The sequence below is a fragment of the Phyllobates terribilis genome, unplaced genomic scaffold, assembly GCF_046119375.1.
Source record: "Phyllobates terribilis strain yellow unplaced genomic scaffold, ASM4611937v1 Scaffold_1__5_contigs__length_1240528914, whole genome shotgun sequence".
Taxonomy (NCBI): domain Eukaryota; kingdom Metazoa; phylum Chordata; class Amphibia; order Anura; family Dendrobatidae; genus Phyllobates; species Phyllobates terribilis.
Genome location: NW_027362761.1, coordinates 558209229 through 558229254, shown reverse-complemented (window position 1 = coordinate 558229254; position 20026 = coordinate 558209229). Strand labels below are relative to the sequence as shown.

The 20026-nt window shown below is 48.1% G+C and overlaps 1 protein-coding gene across 2 annotated transcripts in view; it reads right to left on the bottom strand.

Annotated features, from left to right (window-relative positions):
• ST8SIA5 (ST8 alpha-N-acetyl-neuraminide alpha-2,8-sialyltransferase 5) overlaps nt 1-15186 on the bottom strand; it is a 125092-nt gene extending 109906 nt beyond the window's left edge. For both annotated transcript variants that reach the window (XM_073680468.1, XM_073680469.1), the window contains exon 1: nt 14365-15186. In XM_073680468.1, the coding sequence (XP_073536569.1) occupies nt 14365-14495 (131 nt within the window). In that variant the 5' untranslated portion in view covers nt 14496-15186. The remainder of the gene's footprint in view (nt 1-14364) is intronic.
• Between the last annotated feature and the right edge of the window lie 4840 nt (nt 15187-20026).

The window sequence follows — 20026 nt, the reverse complement described above, 5'->3', positions numbered from 1 at the left end:
CAGTCGGGGTGTCAATAGAGTTGGATGCAGTAGGGGTGTCCATAGAGTTGGATGCAGTCGGGGTGCCAATAGAGTTGGATGCAGTAGGGGTGCCCATAGAGTTGGATGCAGTCGGGGTGCCCATAGAGTTGGATGCAGTCGGGATGCCAATAGAGTTGGATGCAGTAGGGGTGCCCATAGAGTTGGATGCAGTCGGGGTGTCAATAGAGTTGGATGCAGTAGGGGTGCCCATAGAGTAGTATCAATATGGGATTCCATTAGCTCCTGAGCTTGAAGCCAAGGATGGCCAAAAGGTCCCTTTAGCCCATATTAAAAGACCAATATCGGGCTCCAATTTTACATTGGGGCTAACAAACTTCTAATTATGCCGTTGCTGTGAGGCCCTATACATGTGATCTCCAAGGCCCATTTGCCACAAGCCAGTATTATAAATAGCATATGTTAGATCAGGGCCCTGGTACAGATGTTTACCTGCTATCGCTCTCTGCTGATGACTACTGCACGACTACTGCACGTTCACCATGCTCGCCTGTACAGTTATGTCTGCAGGATAGAGCCCTTGTCAGGCAGAGTTGTCATAATGGCCGTGCTGCGCTAAGGTCTAGGTAGAGGAGACGGCGTTTCCCGGATAGATGTAGTCATGGGTGCTGCAAACTGAGGTCAGCAAGCTGCAGTCAATTATCTCTGAACACGGCCTCCCTGCTGACTGCTGAATTCTGACAATGTAACGTGAAGGTTATACATGGACTCCGAGGAGCCGGGATATGCTGCTGTGCATCCTCGGACATCCCAAGGGAACAGATGGAGTCCTATATAATCAATAATTCTAGAGGCTACTCATAGAGAACGACGTATGGGAAGACACATTAGTCCGCAGAAGTATATGGCGGCAGCCTTTACATTCCTCCGGTGACGGGGGAGTAACATAGAGGCCATATTGCAGCAGTTACACACTAACGCATTCAGAGCTGCATTCATAACTCTGCCAGATTCCTGTGATAAACCGAGCATAGACAACAGCTACATAGTTCCTTTTAAGCTGTGAGGTCACATGTCTGACAACGGAACTGCAGTCTGTTGTCAAGGGCAACCAGTAGAATTTTTTTTTAATAACCAATAGGCAAAAAAACAACATGAAATGATGAATAATTTAAGCAAAAAAAAGTAAACGATTTGCAAAGTTATTTAACTATTTATGTAGAGATAAAATGTGAATTATGAATTTGTTTTTAGTTGTTAAAGTGAATACAGTATGTGTTTTACGCAAGGTCTCCGCTTTGGACAATTCCCATCTGATATTTTGGTCTCTTGACAATAAACTGATCAAAGTGTCGACCTCCTAGGACTCCCAGAAATCATCAGTAATCTGTGGGAATATCTCTGAGTAATAATAATAATCTTTTTATTTATATAGCGCCAACATATTCTGCAGCGCTATACAATTCAGACAATTTTACAGACATTATCATCACTGTCCCCATCGGGGCTCACAATCTAAATTCCCTATCAGTATGTCTTTGGAGTGTGGAAGGAAACCCACACAAACATGGGGAGAACATACAAACTCCTTGGAGATGTTGTCCTTGGTGGGATTTGAACCCAGGACCCAGTGCTGCAAGGCTGCAGTGCTAACCACTGAGTCACCATGCTGCATAGGGTTTAATTTGCCTTCAGCGCCACCAAAGGGGAAATTGAGTATTACATCATTCATATTAATGGGCATCTTATATAATGCAGGACAGGACAGGTCCTCCGGGGAGAGAGACGCTCTTTATCACCGCTCATTGGTGCCACATTTTCTCAGCAAATGATCAATGTATTATTACATTAAAGATAATTTTATATTAAAAACATATTATAATATTTGGTGTCCAGACCAGACGTGATCTTTATATATTTCCTGCACGACTCTAAAAAATAAATTTGGCGCAGCCTCAAAGTCAGACCATTGTACTCAACCTAACATCAGCTGGCACAAGTCACTGGGTACCCAGAGGAGCAACCAAGTGTCACCCACAGGGCTGGTCACATTTTTCTGGCGCAGCTACCAACTTCCTAACGCCCCCTACAGATCTTATAATGGCACTGCACCCTCTTTCTCATATGTGCACACTCTTAATATAGAACTTCCCTTAACTATGCAGAGAATACCAGAGCTCAGCATCCATAAACAACAGTTACTGGAACTACTGCATACATATAGGACTATACTATAGACCCCAGACTAGTCCACTAGTCACTGAGTGGTGTACACTATTCTATAAGTGACAGAGCTGGCCTCCAATCATATACTGTGTGAGATCCTATATATGCTGCCTGGACTGTACCCCGTCATGTTGGTGCTCAGCTGTACCCCATTATATCTATAGGTACTCAGCCTGAACCCCGTCATGTTGGTGCTAGTATTGCCATCTCTATAGGTTTTTATCATGTGCTCCATCATGTAGGTGTTGGTACAGCCATATCTATAGGTGCTCACCTGTACCCCATCATGTAGGTGCTGATACTGCCGTCTCTATAGGTTCTTATCCTGTACCCCGTATGTAGGTGTTGGTACTCTCGTCTCTATGGGTGCTCACCCTGTACCCCATATGTAGGTGTTGGTACAGCCATATCTATAGGTGTTCATCCTGTACCCCATATGTAGGTGTTGGTACAGCCATATCTATAGGTGCTCATCCTGTACCCCATATGTAGGTGTTGGTACAGCCATATCTATAGGTGCTCGTCCTGTACCCCATATGTAGGTGTTGGTACTCTCATCTCTATAGGTGCTCATCTTGTACCCCGTATGTAGGTGTTGGTACTCTCATCTCTATAGGTGCTCATCCTGTACCCCGTATGTAGGTGCTGGTACTGCCATCTCTATAGGTGTTCATCCTGTACCCCATATGTAGGTGTTGGTACAGCCATATCTATAGGTGCTCATCCTGTACCCCATATGTAGGTGTTGGTACAGCCATATCTATAGGTGCTCATCCTGTATCCCATATGTAGGTGTTGGTACAGCCATATCTATAGGTGCTCGTCCTGTACCCCATATGTAGGTGTTGGTACTCTCATCTCTATAGGTGCTCATCCTGTACCCCGTATGTAGGTGCTGGTACTGTCATCTCTATCGGTGCTCATCCTGTACCCCAGCATGTAGCTGCTGGTACTGCCATCTCTATACAGTGCTGCTCACCATTATGGGCATCCCTTCATTTTTTTCATAGACTGTACAATGTCTTCAGAAATAAATGGAAAAGTCCCAAAGTTATATCCTCATGATTTTTTAATTAGTGGCCAAAGTAATACAACAATAAAACATTGTTTTTCAACTTCCATGTTGCAATTTCAAAGAAGGAACTGAATTAGCAGCATGTGCAGCAATAAAGGCACACCTAATTAATACTTGGTTGCATACCCTTTGGCGTTGCTGACAGCTTCCAAACGTTTCTTTTAGCCATCTATAAGCTTCTTGCACTTCTCAGCTGGAATTTTCTCCCATTCTTCCTTTGCAGTTTGTTCAGGCTCTTGAATGTTTGCAGGGTTCTTTTTCCCAATGGCAGATTTCAGCTCATCCCAAAGATTTTCAATGGGATTGAGGTCAGGACTCATTCCTGGCCATTTAAAAAAATATATATTTTTCAACCATTCCTGTGTACTTTTGGATGTGTGCTTTGGGTCTCTGTCTTGCTGGAGGACCCATGATCTTCCACTCATACCAAGTTTTCTTACACTGGGTAGTACATTTCGCTCTAAAATCTGTGTGCAGCGTATGGCACTTGTTGAAACCATGACCCCAGCCTGTTCCAGCTTGGTATTCAGGTCTTTTGATGTTTGATATGGTGTTTTTTCCACCATTTGCACCAACCTTTGAAGACATCTCTTGTCAACTTTCCTCTTTTCCCCACGTCCAGGGAGGTTCTTGATGGTTCCATGCTGGGCAAACTTTTTAATAACATTGCGCACTGTTGAAACCAAGGTCTTTGGAGATGGCCTTATACCCTTTGGAAGTCTTGTGTTTGCTAATAATAGCAGTTCTGATGTCCTCAGACAGCTCCTTTGTCTTCACCATTGTGACAAAGGAACAGGGCCTACCATGTGGCTTATTAAAACACTGAAGTCATCATTCATTGGCTAATTCCACATGGGCACTGACAATTAATCAATCTCTTTTGTGATTTACATCAGATGAGTCAAAATGTGTTTCCATACTAAATTAATATAAAGGGTGTCAATACCAGTGCACAGCAAGCTTTAGAGTTTTCTATTTTTCCCTCCCATTGTTTTTTGTTTTAAATTATTGTTTATCATTTGTTATTTTGAATTGAACACAAGTGCTCTATACAGAAAAGGTGTTTCACTTGATTCAATTGTTTCAGGAGATATTCCACATTATGTACTTAAACTTCATGAGTGCCAATAACGATGAGCAGGACTGTAGGTGCTCATCCTGTACCCCATCATGTAGGTGCTCATCCTGTACCCCATCATGTAGGTGCTGGTACGGCCATCTCCATAGGTGTTCATCCTGTGCCCCATCATGTAGGTGTTCATCCTGTGCCCCATCATGTAGGTGCTCATCCTGTGCCCCATCATGTAGGTGCTCATCCTGTGCCCCATCATGTAGGTGCTGCTGCGGCCATCTCCATAGGTGCTCATCCTGTGCCCAATCATGTAGGTGCTCATCCTGTACCTCATCATGTAGGTGCTGGTACTGCCATCATGTAGGTGCTCATCCTGTGCCCCATCATGTAGGAGCTAATCCTGTACCCCATCATGTAGGTGCTCATCCTGTACCCCATCATGTAGGTGCTGGTACTGCCATCATGTAGGTGCTCATCCTGTGCCCCATCATGTAGGTGCTCATCCTGTACCCCATCATGTAGGTGCTCATCCTGTACCCCATCATGTAGGTGCTGATCCTGTACCCCATCATGTAGGTGCTAATCCTGTACCCCATCATGTAGGTGCTGATCCTGTACCACATCATGTATGTGCTCATCCCGTACCCCATCATGTAGGTGCTGATCCTGTACCCCATCATGTAGGTCTCATCCTGTACCCCAACATGTAGGGCTCATCCTGTACCCCATCATGTAGGTGCTGATCCTGTACCCCATCATGTAGGGCTCATCCTGTACCCCATCATGTAGGTGCTGATACTGCCATCATGTAGGTCTCATCCTGTACCCCATCATGTAGGTGCTGGTACTGCCATCATGTAGGTGCTCATCCTGTACCCCATCATGTAGGTGCTGATCCTGTACCCCATCATGTAGGTGCTCATCCTGTGCCCCATCATGTAGGTGCTCATCCTGTGCCCCATCATGTAGGTGCAGGTGCGGCCATCTCCATAGGTGTTCATCCTGGGCCCCATCATGTAGGTGCTCATCCTGTGCCCCATCATGTAGGTGCTAGTGCGGCCATCTCCATAGGTGTTCATCCTGTGCCCCATCATGTAGGTGCTCATCCTGTACCCCATCATGTAGGTGCTGGTACTGCCATCATGTAGGTGCTCATCCTGTGCCCCATCATGTAGGTGCTCATCCTGTACCCCATCATGTAGGTGCTCATCCTGTACCCCATCATGTAGGTGCTGATCCTGTACCCCATCATGTAGGTGCTAATCCTGTACCCCATCATGTAGGTGCTGATCCTGTACCCCATCATGTAGGTGCTCATCCCGTACCCCATCATGTAGGTGCTCATCCTGTGCCCCATCATGTAGGTGCTGATCCTGTACCCCATCATGTAGGTCTCATCCTGTACCCCATCATGTAGGGCTCATCCTGTACCCCATCATGTAGGTGCTGGTACTGCCATCATGTAGGTCTCATCCTGTACCCCATCATGTAGGTGCTGGTACTGCCATCATGTAGGTCTCATCCTGTACCCCATCATGTAGGTGCTGGTACTGCCATCATGTAGGTGCTCATCCTGTGCCTCATCATGTAGGTGCTGATCCTGTACCCCATCATGTAGGTGCTCATCCTGTGCCCCATCATGTAGGTGCTCATACTGTACCCCATCATGTAGGGCTCATCCTGTACCCCATCATGTAGCTGCTGGTACTGCCATCATGTAGGTGCTCATCCTGTGCCCCATCATGTAGGTGCTCATCCTGTACCCCATCATGTAGGTGCTCATCCTGTGCCCCATCATGTAGGTGCTCATCCTGTACCCCATCATGTAGGTGCTGGTACGGCCATCTCCATAGCTGTTCATCCTGGGCCCCATCATGTAGGTGCTCATCCTGTACCCCATCATGTAGGTGCTCATCCTGAGCCCCATCATGTAGGTGCTGGTGCGGCCATCTCCATAGGTGTTCATCCTGTGCCCCATCATGTAGGTGCTCATCCTGTGCCCCATCATGTAGGTGCTAGTGCAGCCATCTCCATAGGTGTTCATCCTGTGCCCCATCATGTAGGTGCTCATCCTGTACCCCATCATGTAGGTGCTGGTACTGCCATCATGTAGGTGCTCATCCTGTGCCCCATCATGTAGGTGCTCATCCTGTACCCCATCATGTAGGTGCTCATCCTGTACCCCATCATGTAGGTGCTGATCCTGTACCCCATCATGTAGGTGCTAATCCTGTACCCCATCATGTAGGTGCTGATTCTGTACCCCATCATGTAGGTGCTCATCCCATACCCCATCATGTAGGTGCTGATCCTGTACCGCATCATGTAGGTCTCATCCTGTACCCCATCATGTAGGGCTCATCCTGTACCCCATCATGTAGGTGCTGGTACTGCCATCATGTAGGTCTCATCCTGTACCCCATCATGTAGGTGCTGGTACTGCCATCATGTAGGTCTCATCCTGTACCCCATCATGTAGGTGCTGGTACTGCCATCATGTAGGTGCTCATCCTGTACCTCATCATGTAGGTGCTGATCCTGTACCCCATCATGTAGGTGCTCATCCTGTACCCCATCATGTAGGTGCTCATCCTGTACCCCATCATGTAGGGCTCATCCTGTACCCCATCATGTAGGTGCTGGTACTGCCATCATGTAGGTGCTCATCCTGTGCCCCATCATGTAGGTGCTCATCCTGTACCCCATCATGTAGGTGCTCATCCTGTACCCCATCATGTAGGGCTCATCCTGTACCCCATCATGTAGGTGCTGGTACTGCCATCATGTAGGTGCTCATCCTGTACCTCATCATGTAGGTGCTGATCCTGTACCCCATCATGTAGGTGCTGGTACTGCCATCATGTAGGTGCTCATCCTGTACCTCATCATGTAGGTGCTGATCCTGTACCCCATCATGTAGGTGCTCATCCTGTACCTCATCATGTAGGTGCTGATCCTGTACCCCATCATGTAGGTGCTCATCCTGTACCCCATCATGTAGGGCTCATCCTGTACCCCATCATGTAGGTGCTCATCCTGTACCTCATCATGTAGGTGCTGATCCTGTACCCCATCATGTAGGTGCTCATCCTGTGCCCCATCATGTAGGTGCTCATACTGTACCCCATCATGTAGGGCTCATCCTGTACCCCATCATGTAGGTGCTGGTACTGCCATCATGTAGGTGCTCATCCTGTGCCCCATCATGTAGGTGCTCATCCTGTACCCCATCATGTAGGTGCTCATCCTGTGCCCCATCATGTAGGAGCTCATCCTGTACCCCATCATGTAGGTGCTGGTACGGCCATCTCCATAGGTGTTCATCCTGGGCCCCATCATGTAGGTGCTCATCCTGTACCCCATCATGTAGGTGCTCATCCTGAGCCCCATCATGTAGGTGCTGGTGCGGCCATCTCCATAGGTGTTCATCCTGTGCCCCATCATGTAGGTGCTCATCCTGTGCCCCATCATGTAGGTGCTAGTGCGGCCATCTCCATAGGTGTTCATCCTGTGCCCCATCATGTAGGTGCTCATCCTGTACCCCATCATGTAGGTGCTGGTACTGCCATCATGTAGGTGCTCATCCTGTGCCCCATCATGTAGGTGCTCATCCTGTACCCCATCATGTAGGTGCTCATCCTGTACCCCATCATGTAGGTGCTGATCCTGTACCCCATCATGTAGGTGCTAATCCTGTACCCCATCATGTAGGTGCTGATCCTGTACCCCATCATGTAGGTGCTCATCCCATACCCCATCATGTAGGTGCTGATCCTGTACCCCATCATGTAGGTCTCATCCTGTACCCCATCATGTAGGGCTCATCCTGTACCCCATCATGTAGGTGCTGGTACTGCCATCATGTAGGTCTCATCCTGTACCCCATCATGTAGGTGCTGGTACTGCCATCATGTAGGTGCTCATCCTGTACCTCATCATGTAGGTGCTGATCCTGTACCCCATCATGTAGGTGCTCATCCTGTACCCCATCATGTAGGTGCTCATCCTGTACCCCATCATGTAGGGCTCATCCTGTACCCCATCATGTAGGTGCTGGTACTGCCATCATGTAGGTGCTCATCCTGTGCCCCATCATGTAGGTGCTCATCCTGTACCCCATCATGTAGGTGCTCATCCTGTACCCCATCATGTAGGGCTCATCCTGTACCCCATCATGTAGGTGCTGGTACTGCCATCATGTAGGTGCTCATCCTGTACCTCATCATGTAGGTGCTGATCCTGTACCCCATCATGTAGGTGCTGGTACTGCCATCATGTAGGTGCTCATCCTGTACCTCATCATGTAGGTGCTGATCCTGTACCCCATCATGTAGGTGCTCATCCTGTACCTCATCATGTAGGTGCTGATCCTGTACCCCATCATGTAGGTGCTCATCCTGTACCCCATCATGTAGGGCTCATCCTGTACCCCATCATGTAGGTGCTGGTACTGCCATCATGTAGGTGCTCATCCTGTGCCCCATCATGTAGGTGCTCATCCTGTACCTCAACATGTAGGTGCTGATCCTGTACCCCATCATGTAGGTGCTGATCCTGTACCCCATCATGTAGGTGCTCATCCTGTGCCCCATCATGTAGGTGCTCATCCTGTGCCCCATCATGTAGGTGCTGGTGCGGCCATCTCCATAGGTGTTCATCCTGGGCCCCATCATGTAGGTGCTCATCCTGTACCCCATCATGTAGGTGCTCATCCTGTGCCCCATCATGTAGGTGCTAGTGCGGCCATCTCCATAGGTGTTCATCCTGTGCCCCATCATGTAGGTGCTCATCCTGTACCCCATCATGTAGGTGCTGGTACTGCCATCATGTAGGTGCTCATCCTGTGCCCCATCATGTAGGTGCTCATCCTGTACCCCATCATGTAGGTGCTCATCCTGTACCCCATCATGTAGGTGCTGATCCTGTACCCCATCATGTAGGTGCTAATCCTGTACCCCATCATGTAGGTGCTGATCCTGTACCCCATCATGTAGGTGCTCATCCCATACCCCATCATGTAGGTGCTCATCCTGTGCCCCATCATGTAGGTGCTGATCCTGTACCCCATCATGTAGGTCTCATCCTGTACCCCATCATGTAGGGCTCATCCTGTACCCCATCATGTAGGTGCTGGTACTGCCATCATGTAGGTCTCATCCTATACCCCATCATGTAGGTGCTGGTACTGCCATCATGTAGGTCTCATCCTGTACCCCATCATGTAGGTGCTGGTACTGCCATCATGTAGGTGCTCATCCTGTACCTCATCATGTAGGTGCTGATCCTGTACCCCATCATGTAGGTGCTCATCCTGTGCCCCATCATGTAGGTGCTCATCCTGTACCCCATCATGTAGGGCTCATCCTGTACCCCATCATGTAGGTGCTGGTACTGCCATCATGTAGGTGCTCATCCTGTGCCCCATCATGTAGGTGCTCATCCTGTACCCCATCATGTAGGTGCTCATCCTGTGCCCCATCATGTAGGTGCTCATCCTGTACCCCATCATGTAGGTGCTGGTACGGCCATCTCCATAGGTGTTCATCCTGGGCCCCATCATGTAGGTGCTCATCCTGTACCCCATCATGTAGGTGCTCATCCTGAGCCCCATCATGTAGGTGCTGGTGCGGCCATCTCCATAGGTGTTCATCCTGTGCCCCATCATGTAGGTGCTCATCCTGTGCCCCATCATGTAGGTGCTAGTGCGGCCATCTCCATAGGTGTTCATCCTGTGCCCCATCATGTAGGTGCTCATCCTGTACCCCATCATGTAGGTGCTGGTACTGCCATCATGTAGGTGCTCATCCTGTGCCCCATCATGTAGGTGCTCATCCTGTACCCCATCATGTAGGTGCTCATCCTGTACCCCATCATGTAGGTGCTGATCCTGTACCCCATCATGTAGGTGCTAATCCTGTACCCCATCATGTAGGTGCTGATCCTGTACCCCATCATGTAGGTGCTCATCCCGTACCCCATCATGTAGGTGCTGATCCTGTACCCCATCATGTAGGTCTCATCCTGTACCCCATCATGTAGGGCTCATCCTGTACCCCATCATGTAGGTGCTGGTACTGCCATCATGTAGGTCTCATCCTGTACCCCATCATGTAGGTGCTGGTACTGCCATCATGTAGGTCTCATCCTGTACCCCATCATGTAGGTGCTGGTACTGCCATCATGTAGGTGCTCATCCTGTACCTCATCATGTAGGTGCTGATCCTGTACCCCATCATGTAGGTGCTCATCCTGTGCCCCATCATGTAGGTGCTCATCCTGTACCCCATCATGTAGGGCTCATCCTGTACCCCATCATGTAGGTGCTGGTACTGCCATCATGTAGGTGCTCATCCTGTGCCCAATCATGTAGGTGCTCATCCTGTACCCCATCATGTAGGTGCTCATCCTGTGCCCCATCATGTAGGTGCTCATCCTGTGCCCCATCATGTAGGTGCTGGTGCGGCCATCTCCATAGGTGTTCATCCTGGGCCCCATCATGTAGGTGCTCATCCTGTACCCCATCATGTAGGTGCTCATCCTGTGCCCCATCATGTAGGTGCTAGTGCGGCCATCTCCATAGGTGTTCATCCTGTGCCCCATCATGTAGGTGCTCATCCTGTACCCCATCATGTAGGTGCTGGTACTGCCATCATGTAGGTGCTCATCCTGTGCCCCATCATGTAGGTGCTCATCCTGTACCCCATCATGTAGGTGCTCATCCTGTACCCCATCATGTAGGTGCTGATCCTGTACCTCATCATGTAGGTGCTAATCCTGTACCCCATCATGTAGGTGCTGATCCTGTACCCCATCATGTAGGTGCTCATCCCGTACCCCATCATGTAGGTGCTCATCCTGTGCCCCATCATGTAGGTGCTGATCCTGTACCCCATCATGTAGGTCTCATCCTGTACCCCATCATGTAGGGCTCATCCTGTACCCCATCATGTAGGTGCTGGTACTGCCATCATGTAGGTCTCATCCTATACCCCATCATGTAGGTGCTGGTACTGCCATCATGTAGGTCTCATCCTGTACCCCATCATGTAGGTGCTGGTACTGCCATCATGTAGGTGCTCATCCTGTACCTCATCATGTAGGTGCTGATCCTGTACCCCATCATGTAGGTGCTCATCCTGTGCCCCATCATGTAGGTGCTCATCCTGTACCCCATCATGTAGGGCTCATCCTGTACCCCATCATGTAGGTGCTGGTACTGCCATCATGTAGGTGCTCATCCTGTGCCCCATCATGTAGGTGCTCATCCTGTACCCCATCATGTAGGTGCTCATCCTGTGCCCCATCATGTAGGTGCTCATCCTGTACCCCATCATGTAGGTGCTGGTACGGCCATCTCCATAGGTGTTCATCCTGGGCCCCATCATGTAGGTGCTCATCCTGTACCCCATCATGTAGGTGCTCATCCTGAGCCCCATCATGTAGGTGCTGGTGCGGCCATCTCCATAGGTGTTCATCCTGTGCCCCATCATGTAGGTGCTCATCCTGTGCCCCATCATGTAGGTGCTAGTGCGGCCATCTCCATAGGTGTTCATCCTGTGCCCCATCATGTAGGTGCTCATCCTGTACCCCATCATGTAGGTGCTGGTACTGCCATCATGTAGGTGCTCATCCTGTGCCCCATCATGTAGGTGCTCATCCTGTACCCCATCATGTAGGTGCTCATCCTGTACCCCATCATGTAGGTGCTGATCCTGTACCCCATCATGTAGGTGCTAATCCTGTACCCCATCATGTAGGTGCTGATCCTGTACCCCATCATGTAGGTGCTCATCCCGTACCCCATCATGTAGGTGCTGATCCTGTACCCCATCATGTAGGTCTCATCCTGTACAACCATCATGTAGGGCTCATCCTGTACCCCATCATGTAGGTGCTGGTACTGCCATCATGTAGGTCTCATCCTGTACCCCATCATGTAGGTGCTGATCCTGTACCCCATCATGTAGGTGCTCATCCTGTGCCCCATCATGTAGGTGCTCATCCTGTACCCCATCATGTAGGGCTCATCCTGTACCCCATCATGTAGGTGCTGGTACTGCCATCATGTAGGTGCTCATCCTGTGCCCCATCATGTAGGTGCTCATCCTGTACCCCATCATGTAGGTGCTCATCCTGTGCCCCATCATGTAGGTGCTCATCCTGTACCCCATCATGTAGGTGCTGGTACGGCCATCTCCATAGGTGTTCATCCTGGGCCCCATCATGTAGGTGCTCATCCTGTACCCCATCATGTAGGTGCTCATCCTGTACCCCATCATGTAGGTGTTCATCCTGGGCCCCATCATGTAGGTGTTCATCCTGGGCCCCATGATGTAGGTGCTCATCCTGTACCCCATCATGTAGGTGCTCATCCTGAGCCCCATCATGTAGGTGCTGGTGCGGCCATCTCCATAGATGTTCATCCTGTACCCCATCATGTAGGTGTTCATCCTGTGCCCCATCATGTAGGTGCTAGTGCGGCCATCTCCATAGGTGTTCATCCTGTGCCCCATCATGTAGGTGCTGGTACTGCCATCACTATAGGTGCACCTATTGCTTTACTTTCTCATATTTTGTATAGGTGCTTCATGCTGCAGACAGGTCTATAGATGCTGGTGCTACCAAATATTCTGACATTATATACTACCCTATGTATTTGCTCAACTATCTATTCTCATACTAGTATAACTAGCTACACGTGTATATAGGTGATTACACAAATATAGATTAATATTCTATAGGTGCTGGCATTTTTTTCCAGCTTTTAATAAAGAAGTCAGCACTGTATAGGCATTTGCATTCCTCCTACATTGCACCATATTCTACAAGTACTGGTATATACATTATCATATTCTATAGGTGCCCGCTATCCTCATAGGCATCTATTACACAGGATACTCTCATGTGAGCAACTGGTACAATTATCTCATCTATAAGTCCATGTTCACTGCTTTCCTTTATACCGTATATAACATTTGTGCATAACATGCCACGAGCGTCACCCAAAATAATACTGATATGCATTCACGTCCTCTGCAGGACTCTATAGGGGCTAATACTCATCTAGTCCCATACACCAAGATGTTCTACACTATAGGTGCCACACATGTATAGGTCTAGTCATGTATATTGTACTTGTTAGTCCTGTCGTATACATGTCCTATAAGTGCCGATAGATTATAATTTGCTTTGCATAGGTGTTGGTACCTTACTGTGAATCTATATAACTCTATAGGTGCAGGCCATATCGGCCGTACTGTGCAGTGCACTTCTATAGGTGCTCGTCCGGTCCAGTACCATTGCTGGAAAGTTTGCCCTACTCTACTTTCTATAGGTGCTGTCACCGCCATCCCTTGTTATACCGCTGCACACACAGGACCTATAGGAATTAATGCTGCCCACTTAAACCACACAGTATGCAGATAATTGTACAGCACGTTACAGTCACCGGGTGTAATTACATCTGCAGTTCTGTACAAAGTGGCAGTGCCACCCACTCTCACAGCGTAGACCCATTAGGAACCTAAGGCACCATTATTCCTGCATGGAGGTGGGGGGGGGGGGGTGATGCCATTAACGATTGCAAGCTCTTCAGAACACTTAAAAAATAGTGGACTGGTAAAGGAGAAGGCGATATTACATTGCCAGGAGGGAACCCTATGGTCACAGTATAACTTGGAGCCATCAGTCTGACAACTTGATTTGCATTCCCAGCGCAGCCTGCTGTTCACACTTATGTCATTGCTCCCCATGCAGGATACATTGTGCCCAGCATGTTACCATAACAGGACACACACATGGATACAATACACATGGGACAGCACTGCCAGCATAAAGCAGGGAATGGGGGGGTTTATTCTCAGTTAACCCCTTCTGTGCCAGGGATGAATAAGAGATCAACGCCACATTTTAGTGCAATGGTGAATGAAAGGGTGAATGGATCACCTTGCCCAAAGTCACAATCAACATGGCTAGCTGTGGAGGAAAGGGTTAATGCCCAGTGATGACTTACCTCTTGATGTAGTTCCTTCCATACAGGATCTGTTGCAGCAAGGTCACCAGGGCAAAGGCGCAGATGAAGATAAAAAATAAAGTTCTGTTCCCCAGCAGGTCCCTGCTGGATGAGGGGTCTGCGTACCCCATGACTAGGGTATCCCCCCCCCCCCAATACCACCACCCACCAGGGACTGTGAAGTCTCTGAAGCAGCTTATTTATTGCAGGACTGCAGGGAAGAAGATGTCCTTGTTATTCACAGTGAAAGCATGACAAGCCCCCTGCCCAGCCCCCCTTAGCACTACCATCCAGAGGACAAGGTACCCCATTGTGCAGCTTCCAGGGTAAAGTTTACAAGAGCCCAGGACATGGAAAGAAGGATGATCTCCCCTCCTGATCTCCCCACTAGAGGGGTGCAGGCTCCAGGCAGCCCCCTTCTCTGTGCCTGCCTGTCTCTCCTCCCCTCTCAGAAGCCTCTGCTGGTAATTATCTTCTCCATTATGAGGCTGATGTTTCCTGAGCAGCTCATGGAGCAGGAGGCACCCAGCAGATCTCCCCCATGCCTGTGCCCTGGCACCAGCATCAGATGTGCCAGCAGCCTCTGCAGTGATCAGCTGCAGTGTCTGTGCTGCTGGGCTAAAAGGAGCTGCATCCTCTGCTGACAATCAGTGCACAGAGCGGAGCTGCAGCCTCCTTCCCTCTCCCTGATCGCAGGCTGATTGCTGAGGGTCTTGTGTCTGCACACAGCCAAGGTCACACTGTGCATCTGTCCAAGGACGCAGCTCCAGGCAGACAGCAATGTGCCCTGTTGCTCTGACACTACATCTCCTGCAATGATTTATCTCTGCTGCCAGGAGAAGAGGGAGAAATAATGGAGCCTTCTTATTTGCTACCAATTTTATACACTTGTTTTATATATATACAAAACATATAATATATATATATATATATATATATATATATAATAAAATACTGTTTAATAATTGTAATAATGCGGAACGGATGTCTTCCTGATCATTATCAAATACTGATAGATATATCTATGATCAGGAAGACATCCTTTCCGCATTATTACAATTATTAAACAGTATTTTATTTATTATTATGATTCTACTTATTATTCTTATTAACAAAGATATTACTAATTATGACTTAAATATTAAAGGGGACCTGCCATCATGTTTTCCCTGCCACCGCTGCATTATGTCCTTTAATAACTTTATCGCTGGGGTCAGACGTAGCGCCTGGTGCACATGTATCACATGTCTGCTGAAATGTCACTTCCTGAAGGTCGCAGTGGTTTTATGTTTTAACCATTAAAAATTAATTGTTGATTTCTTGTTAATGGCCGCGTGGCATTTAAAGAGGTTGTCCAGCCTTGGGGTGCAAGTCCGCAGTCACATAGAGACTTGTGAATCCTCACACCGCGGCGCGCTCAGTATGGATTCTCTGATGCCTTGACCGCAAGAATGTGGTTTGTATACATGTGGTCACCTGCCGACTTGACTTGTGCACCCTTGCTCAATGCAAATGTATTGAACAAGGCCGGACACTTCTAGTCTGAATGTGGCTGGAAGTAAACAAATCACATACTTGCAGTCACACGAACGCCCGCTCCCGGCATCGGAGAGTCCTCAGAGCGAAGTGACAGCAAAGTGTGGATTCACTAGTCTTCGGTCACATAGAGTGACTGCAGACTTGTAGCCTGAGGCCGGACAATCCCTTTAATGATGCAGCGGAAAGCCACTGCAATATATAAGAAAGCAGCATCTCAGGAGACGCAGCTACGCTTGCCAAGCGCTATGTGTGACCCAAGCCTATAATGACCCCTCAATTGCAGCCTGTAACTCAGGATACCTTGTAAAAACACTTTGAAGTTGTCTTGTACAATAATGAGCTCACTGGGGTCTGATGATCTTCTCCAGACCATGTTCGGAACCCCCTTTTGTGCTTGCTGACAGCATCCCTCTACACCTGATTTACGGTTCCCTGTAAGATGGAAACAATAGTTAAAGGGGTTGTCCGGTCTTGGGGTACATGTGTTCAGTCACTCTATGTGACTACAGACTTGTGAAACCTCGCTGTGCACTGTGAGGATTCTTTGGTACCAGGATTGGCAGGTACGTGACCGTAAGTATGTGATTTGCATACATGCGGTCACATGCCAACTAGACGTGCACAGCCTTGCTCAATAGAAGTGTATTGAGGGAGCCCATACATGTCTAGTCGGAATGTGGCCGGAAGAATGCAAATCACATACTTGCGATCACATGGCCGTCTGTCACCTGAGAATCCTCGCAGTGTGCACATTGTGAGGATTTATAAGTCTGCAGTCACACAGAGCAACTGCAGACTTGTAGTTTAAGACCGGACAACCCCTTTAATATTCCAAACTTTGCAGACAGGTAGAGTTGTTATTGGGCATGTTGATCTCTATTAGTATCCTGTAATAACTGTCCTCTGATGTCCACAACATCTGAAAGTTTGGAGATACTCGTGTCTTCCTCACTATAGAGGGCAGAGCTTTTGTGCATGCTCCCTGCTTCCAATCAACAACACAGGTGCGAGATATAGGGGTTTGTGTGAATGGGGTAAGGGGCATCATCCACATCGACCAGAGACAGAAGGGGCAGCATTAGCAGGCACAAATCAATCACACCATAGGAATATTCCCTAAACCACCTGGAAATTAAGGTTTTCTGTTTCCCAGCAATATATGGCCTATGCTTATAGGGTAAAAATAAAGTCCACTAAGGGAAGGTTTTGTTAGTATTACTGCCACAGTTCCTGGCCTGGCCATGGTAATTTACTTACGGTAACAACACAGACGTCAATGGCCTTGACCCCCGTACCTTCCCCATCAATATTTAGCCTCTTTGTATAGTACATGCCCTGTTTGGCTGATCGGTAGCAGCGTTATTCACCTACTGCTAATCATCACTTCTCTACTATTTAATGGCCACCCATACCAATCAACAGTCTCATTATCTGTCCTGACATGTCATCTATATACCCATATTAGCCATGAAATGACAATTCTACAGCATCTGTAATTCTGCGCGGTGTCATCCCTCTGTTATTCCTCCTGGAAATGTATGAATAAACTTTACTGTCTGTTACCGTTCCTCTTCTCACAGGGGTGTCAGCTGTGTAATGTCCCACGCTATTGACAAGTGGAATAGTAATGTCCAACTGTTGCTTGATTCATGCGTTTCCAAGAGGAATAACAGAGGAACATCACATTCCGAGGAACAGATCTAATTAAGCAACCTGACATAAGACAAGGAGTAAATATTTCCTGAGACTTGTATCAGTTGGTGACCAGTGAGGAGTCATAACCACATTATAGTCACAATATGGAAAAGAACAGGACAGTGAATCTCCCCCCCCCCCCCAAACCGCACAAGTCCAGGAAAGAAAAAAAAACTTGCAAAATACAAGGATGAAATAGAGCGAGAGATTCAGCTAGCAGAAAATCACTGCAGACAGAGGAAAGAAAATAGAGAAATCCAGACACAAAGAATGTCAATTGTGGGATGTATTACCACGTTAGGCGGCAAACAGATGGCAGGACGGCATTGTTACAGTGGACAACGAGGGGGAAATTAATTTAACTGGCGCAAAAAGGAACCAATCAATAGCAATCTGATTGGTAGGTGGTGTAGACTCTTTCGGGGGCAATGTATTTTTGGCTAAGAAAAAATCATTTTTGCATGTCCAAAGCTTAACTCATTCTCCAGCCTGCAATAGACATTGCAATACAGAAACCACAGAGGTCAAAGGCACGGCGCCAGTCCACGAGCTGAGTACATGTTTTCTTTTTTTTTATTCTTTGACAGTTAAAAGGGTCAGTAGTGGACAATTGTTTTATCTTGTATAGCAGTGGAGAACCCCTTTAAAAATGTTGCACCATTTGCCCTCTCTATTGCTGGTTGGATAATGAGTTAACTGAGAATCTATCAGTGAGTTCATTTTGATTGTAAAGTTTATACAACAATTATCTGTGATTTTCTTAGTTCCACTCAGCTGATTTATAACCATAAAGATCAGCTCAGTTTTCACTTGTTCATAAATCAGATGACAGGCGCTCAGAAGAATGGCTGAAAATCTGTAAAAGGACCTTTAGGGTATAGTCTTGCACTCACTGACCCTGCTTTCTCTGACCCTGTCTCACCCTCTGTGGCTGCGTCTCTAAGGTTCTGTTACTGCGACTTCTCATATTTGCAGGTTACTGCAGCTGCTCATCCTGGCAGGTCACTGCCGATGCTCATCGTGGCAGGTTATTATGGCTGCTCATACTTGCAGGATACTGTGGCTGCTTATCCTGGAAGGTGATTGCAGCTGGTCATCCTGGCAGGTTACTGCAGCTTGTCATCCTGGCAGGTTACTGTGGCTGCTCATTCTGGCAGGTTACTGTGGCTGCTCATCCTGGCAGGTTACTGCAGCTGCTTATCCTGGTACTGCAGCTGCTTATCCTGGCAGGTTACTGCAGCTGCTCATTTTGGCAGGTTATTGCAGCATCTCTTCCTGGCAGGTTACTGCAGCTGCTCATCCTGGAGGGTTACTGCTGTGGCTGCTCATCCTGGTAGATTACTGCGGCTGCTCATTTTGGCAGGTTACTGCGGCTGCTTATCCTAGCAAGTTACTGCAGCTGCTCATCCTGGCAGGTTACTGCGACTGCTCATCCTGGCAGGTTACTGCGACTGCTCATCCTGGCAGGTTACTGTGGCTGCTCATTTTGGTAAGTTACTGCAGCTTCTCTTCCTGGCAGGTTACTGCAGCTGCTCATCCTGGTAATTACTGCGGCTGCTCATTTTGGCAGGTTACTGCGACTGCTCATCCTGGCAGGTTACTGCGACTGCTCATCCTGGCAGGTTACTGTGGCTGCTCATTTTGGTTGGTTACTGCTGCTTCTCTTCCTGGCAGGTTACTGCAGCTTCTCTTCCTGGCAGGTTACTGCAGCTGCTCATCCTGGTAATTACTGCGGCTGCTCATTTTGGCAGGTTACTGTGACTGCTCATCCTGGCAGGTTACTGCGACTGCTCATCCTGGCAGATTACTGTGGCTGCTCATACTGGCAGGTTACTGCAGCGGCTAATCCTGGCATTTTACTGTGGCTGCTCATCCTGGCACATTACTGTGGCTGCTTATCCTGGCAGATTACTGTGGCTGCTTATCCTGGCAGGTTACTGTAGTTGCTTATCCTGGCAGGTTACTGCAGCTGCTTATCCTGGCAGGTTACTGCGGCTGCTTATCCTGGCAGGTTACTGCGGCTGCTTATCCTGGCAGGTTACTGCGGCTACTCAACCTGGCAGGCTCTTCTGGCTTTGCGTACAAAAGCTCCTGTAGTTTCTCCCCCCTCCTGAGCTCTGCCAGTGGCTGTGGAATCCTGAACTTTGCCCTCCTGTCCATCCTGCCCCTGTGCCCACACATCAGTACCAGTATAGATGAGTCCTGCTGTTCTATTCTATGTGTTTATTTATTACTAGGTGACGCTGGTACTTGTAGTTCTTTAATGGTTCATTTGTATTTATTACTAGATTATGCTTTCGCTTGTAGTACCTCAATTCTCTACTCTTCATTTATTCATTACTAGGTTATGCTGGGACTATTATTAAATGGTGAGATTCAGCTGCTTCTCCCCCACTCTGCCGAAGTGAGGCCCCAATTCATCATTGCT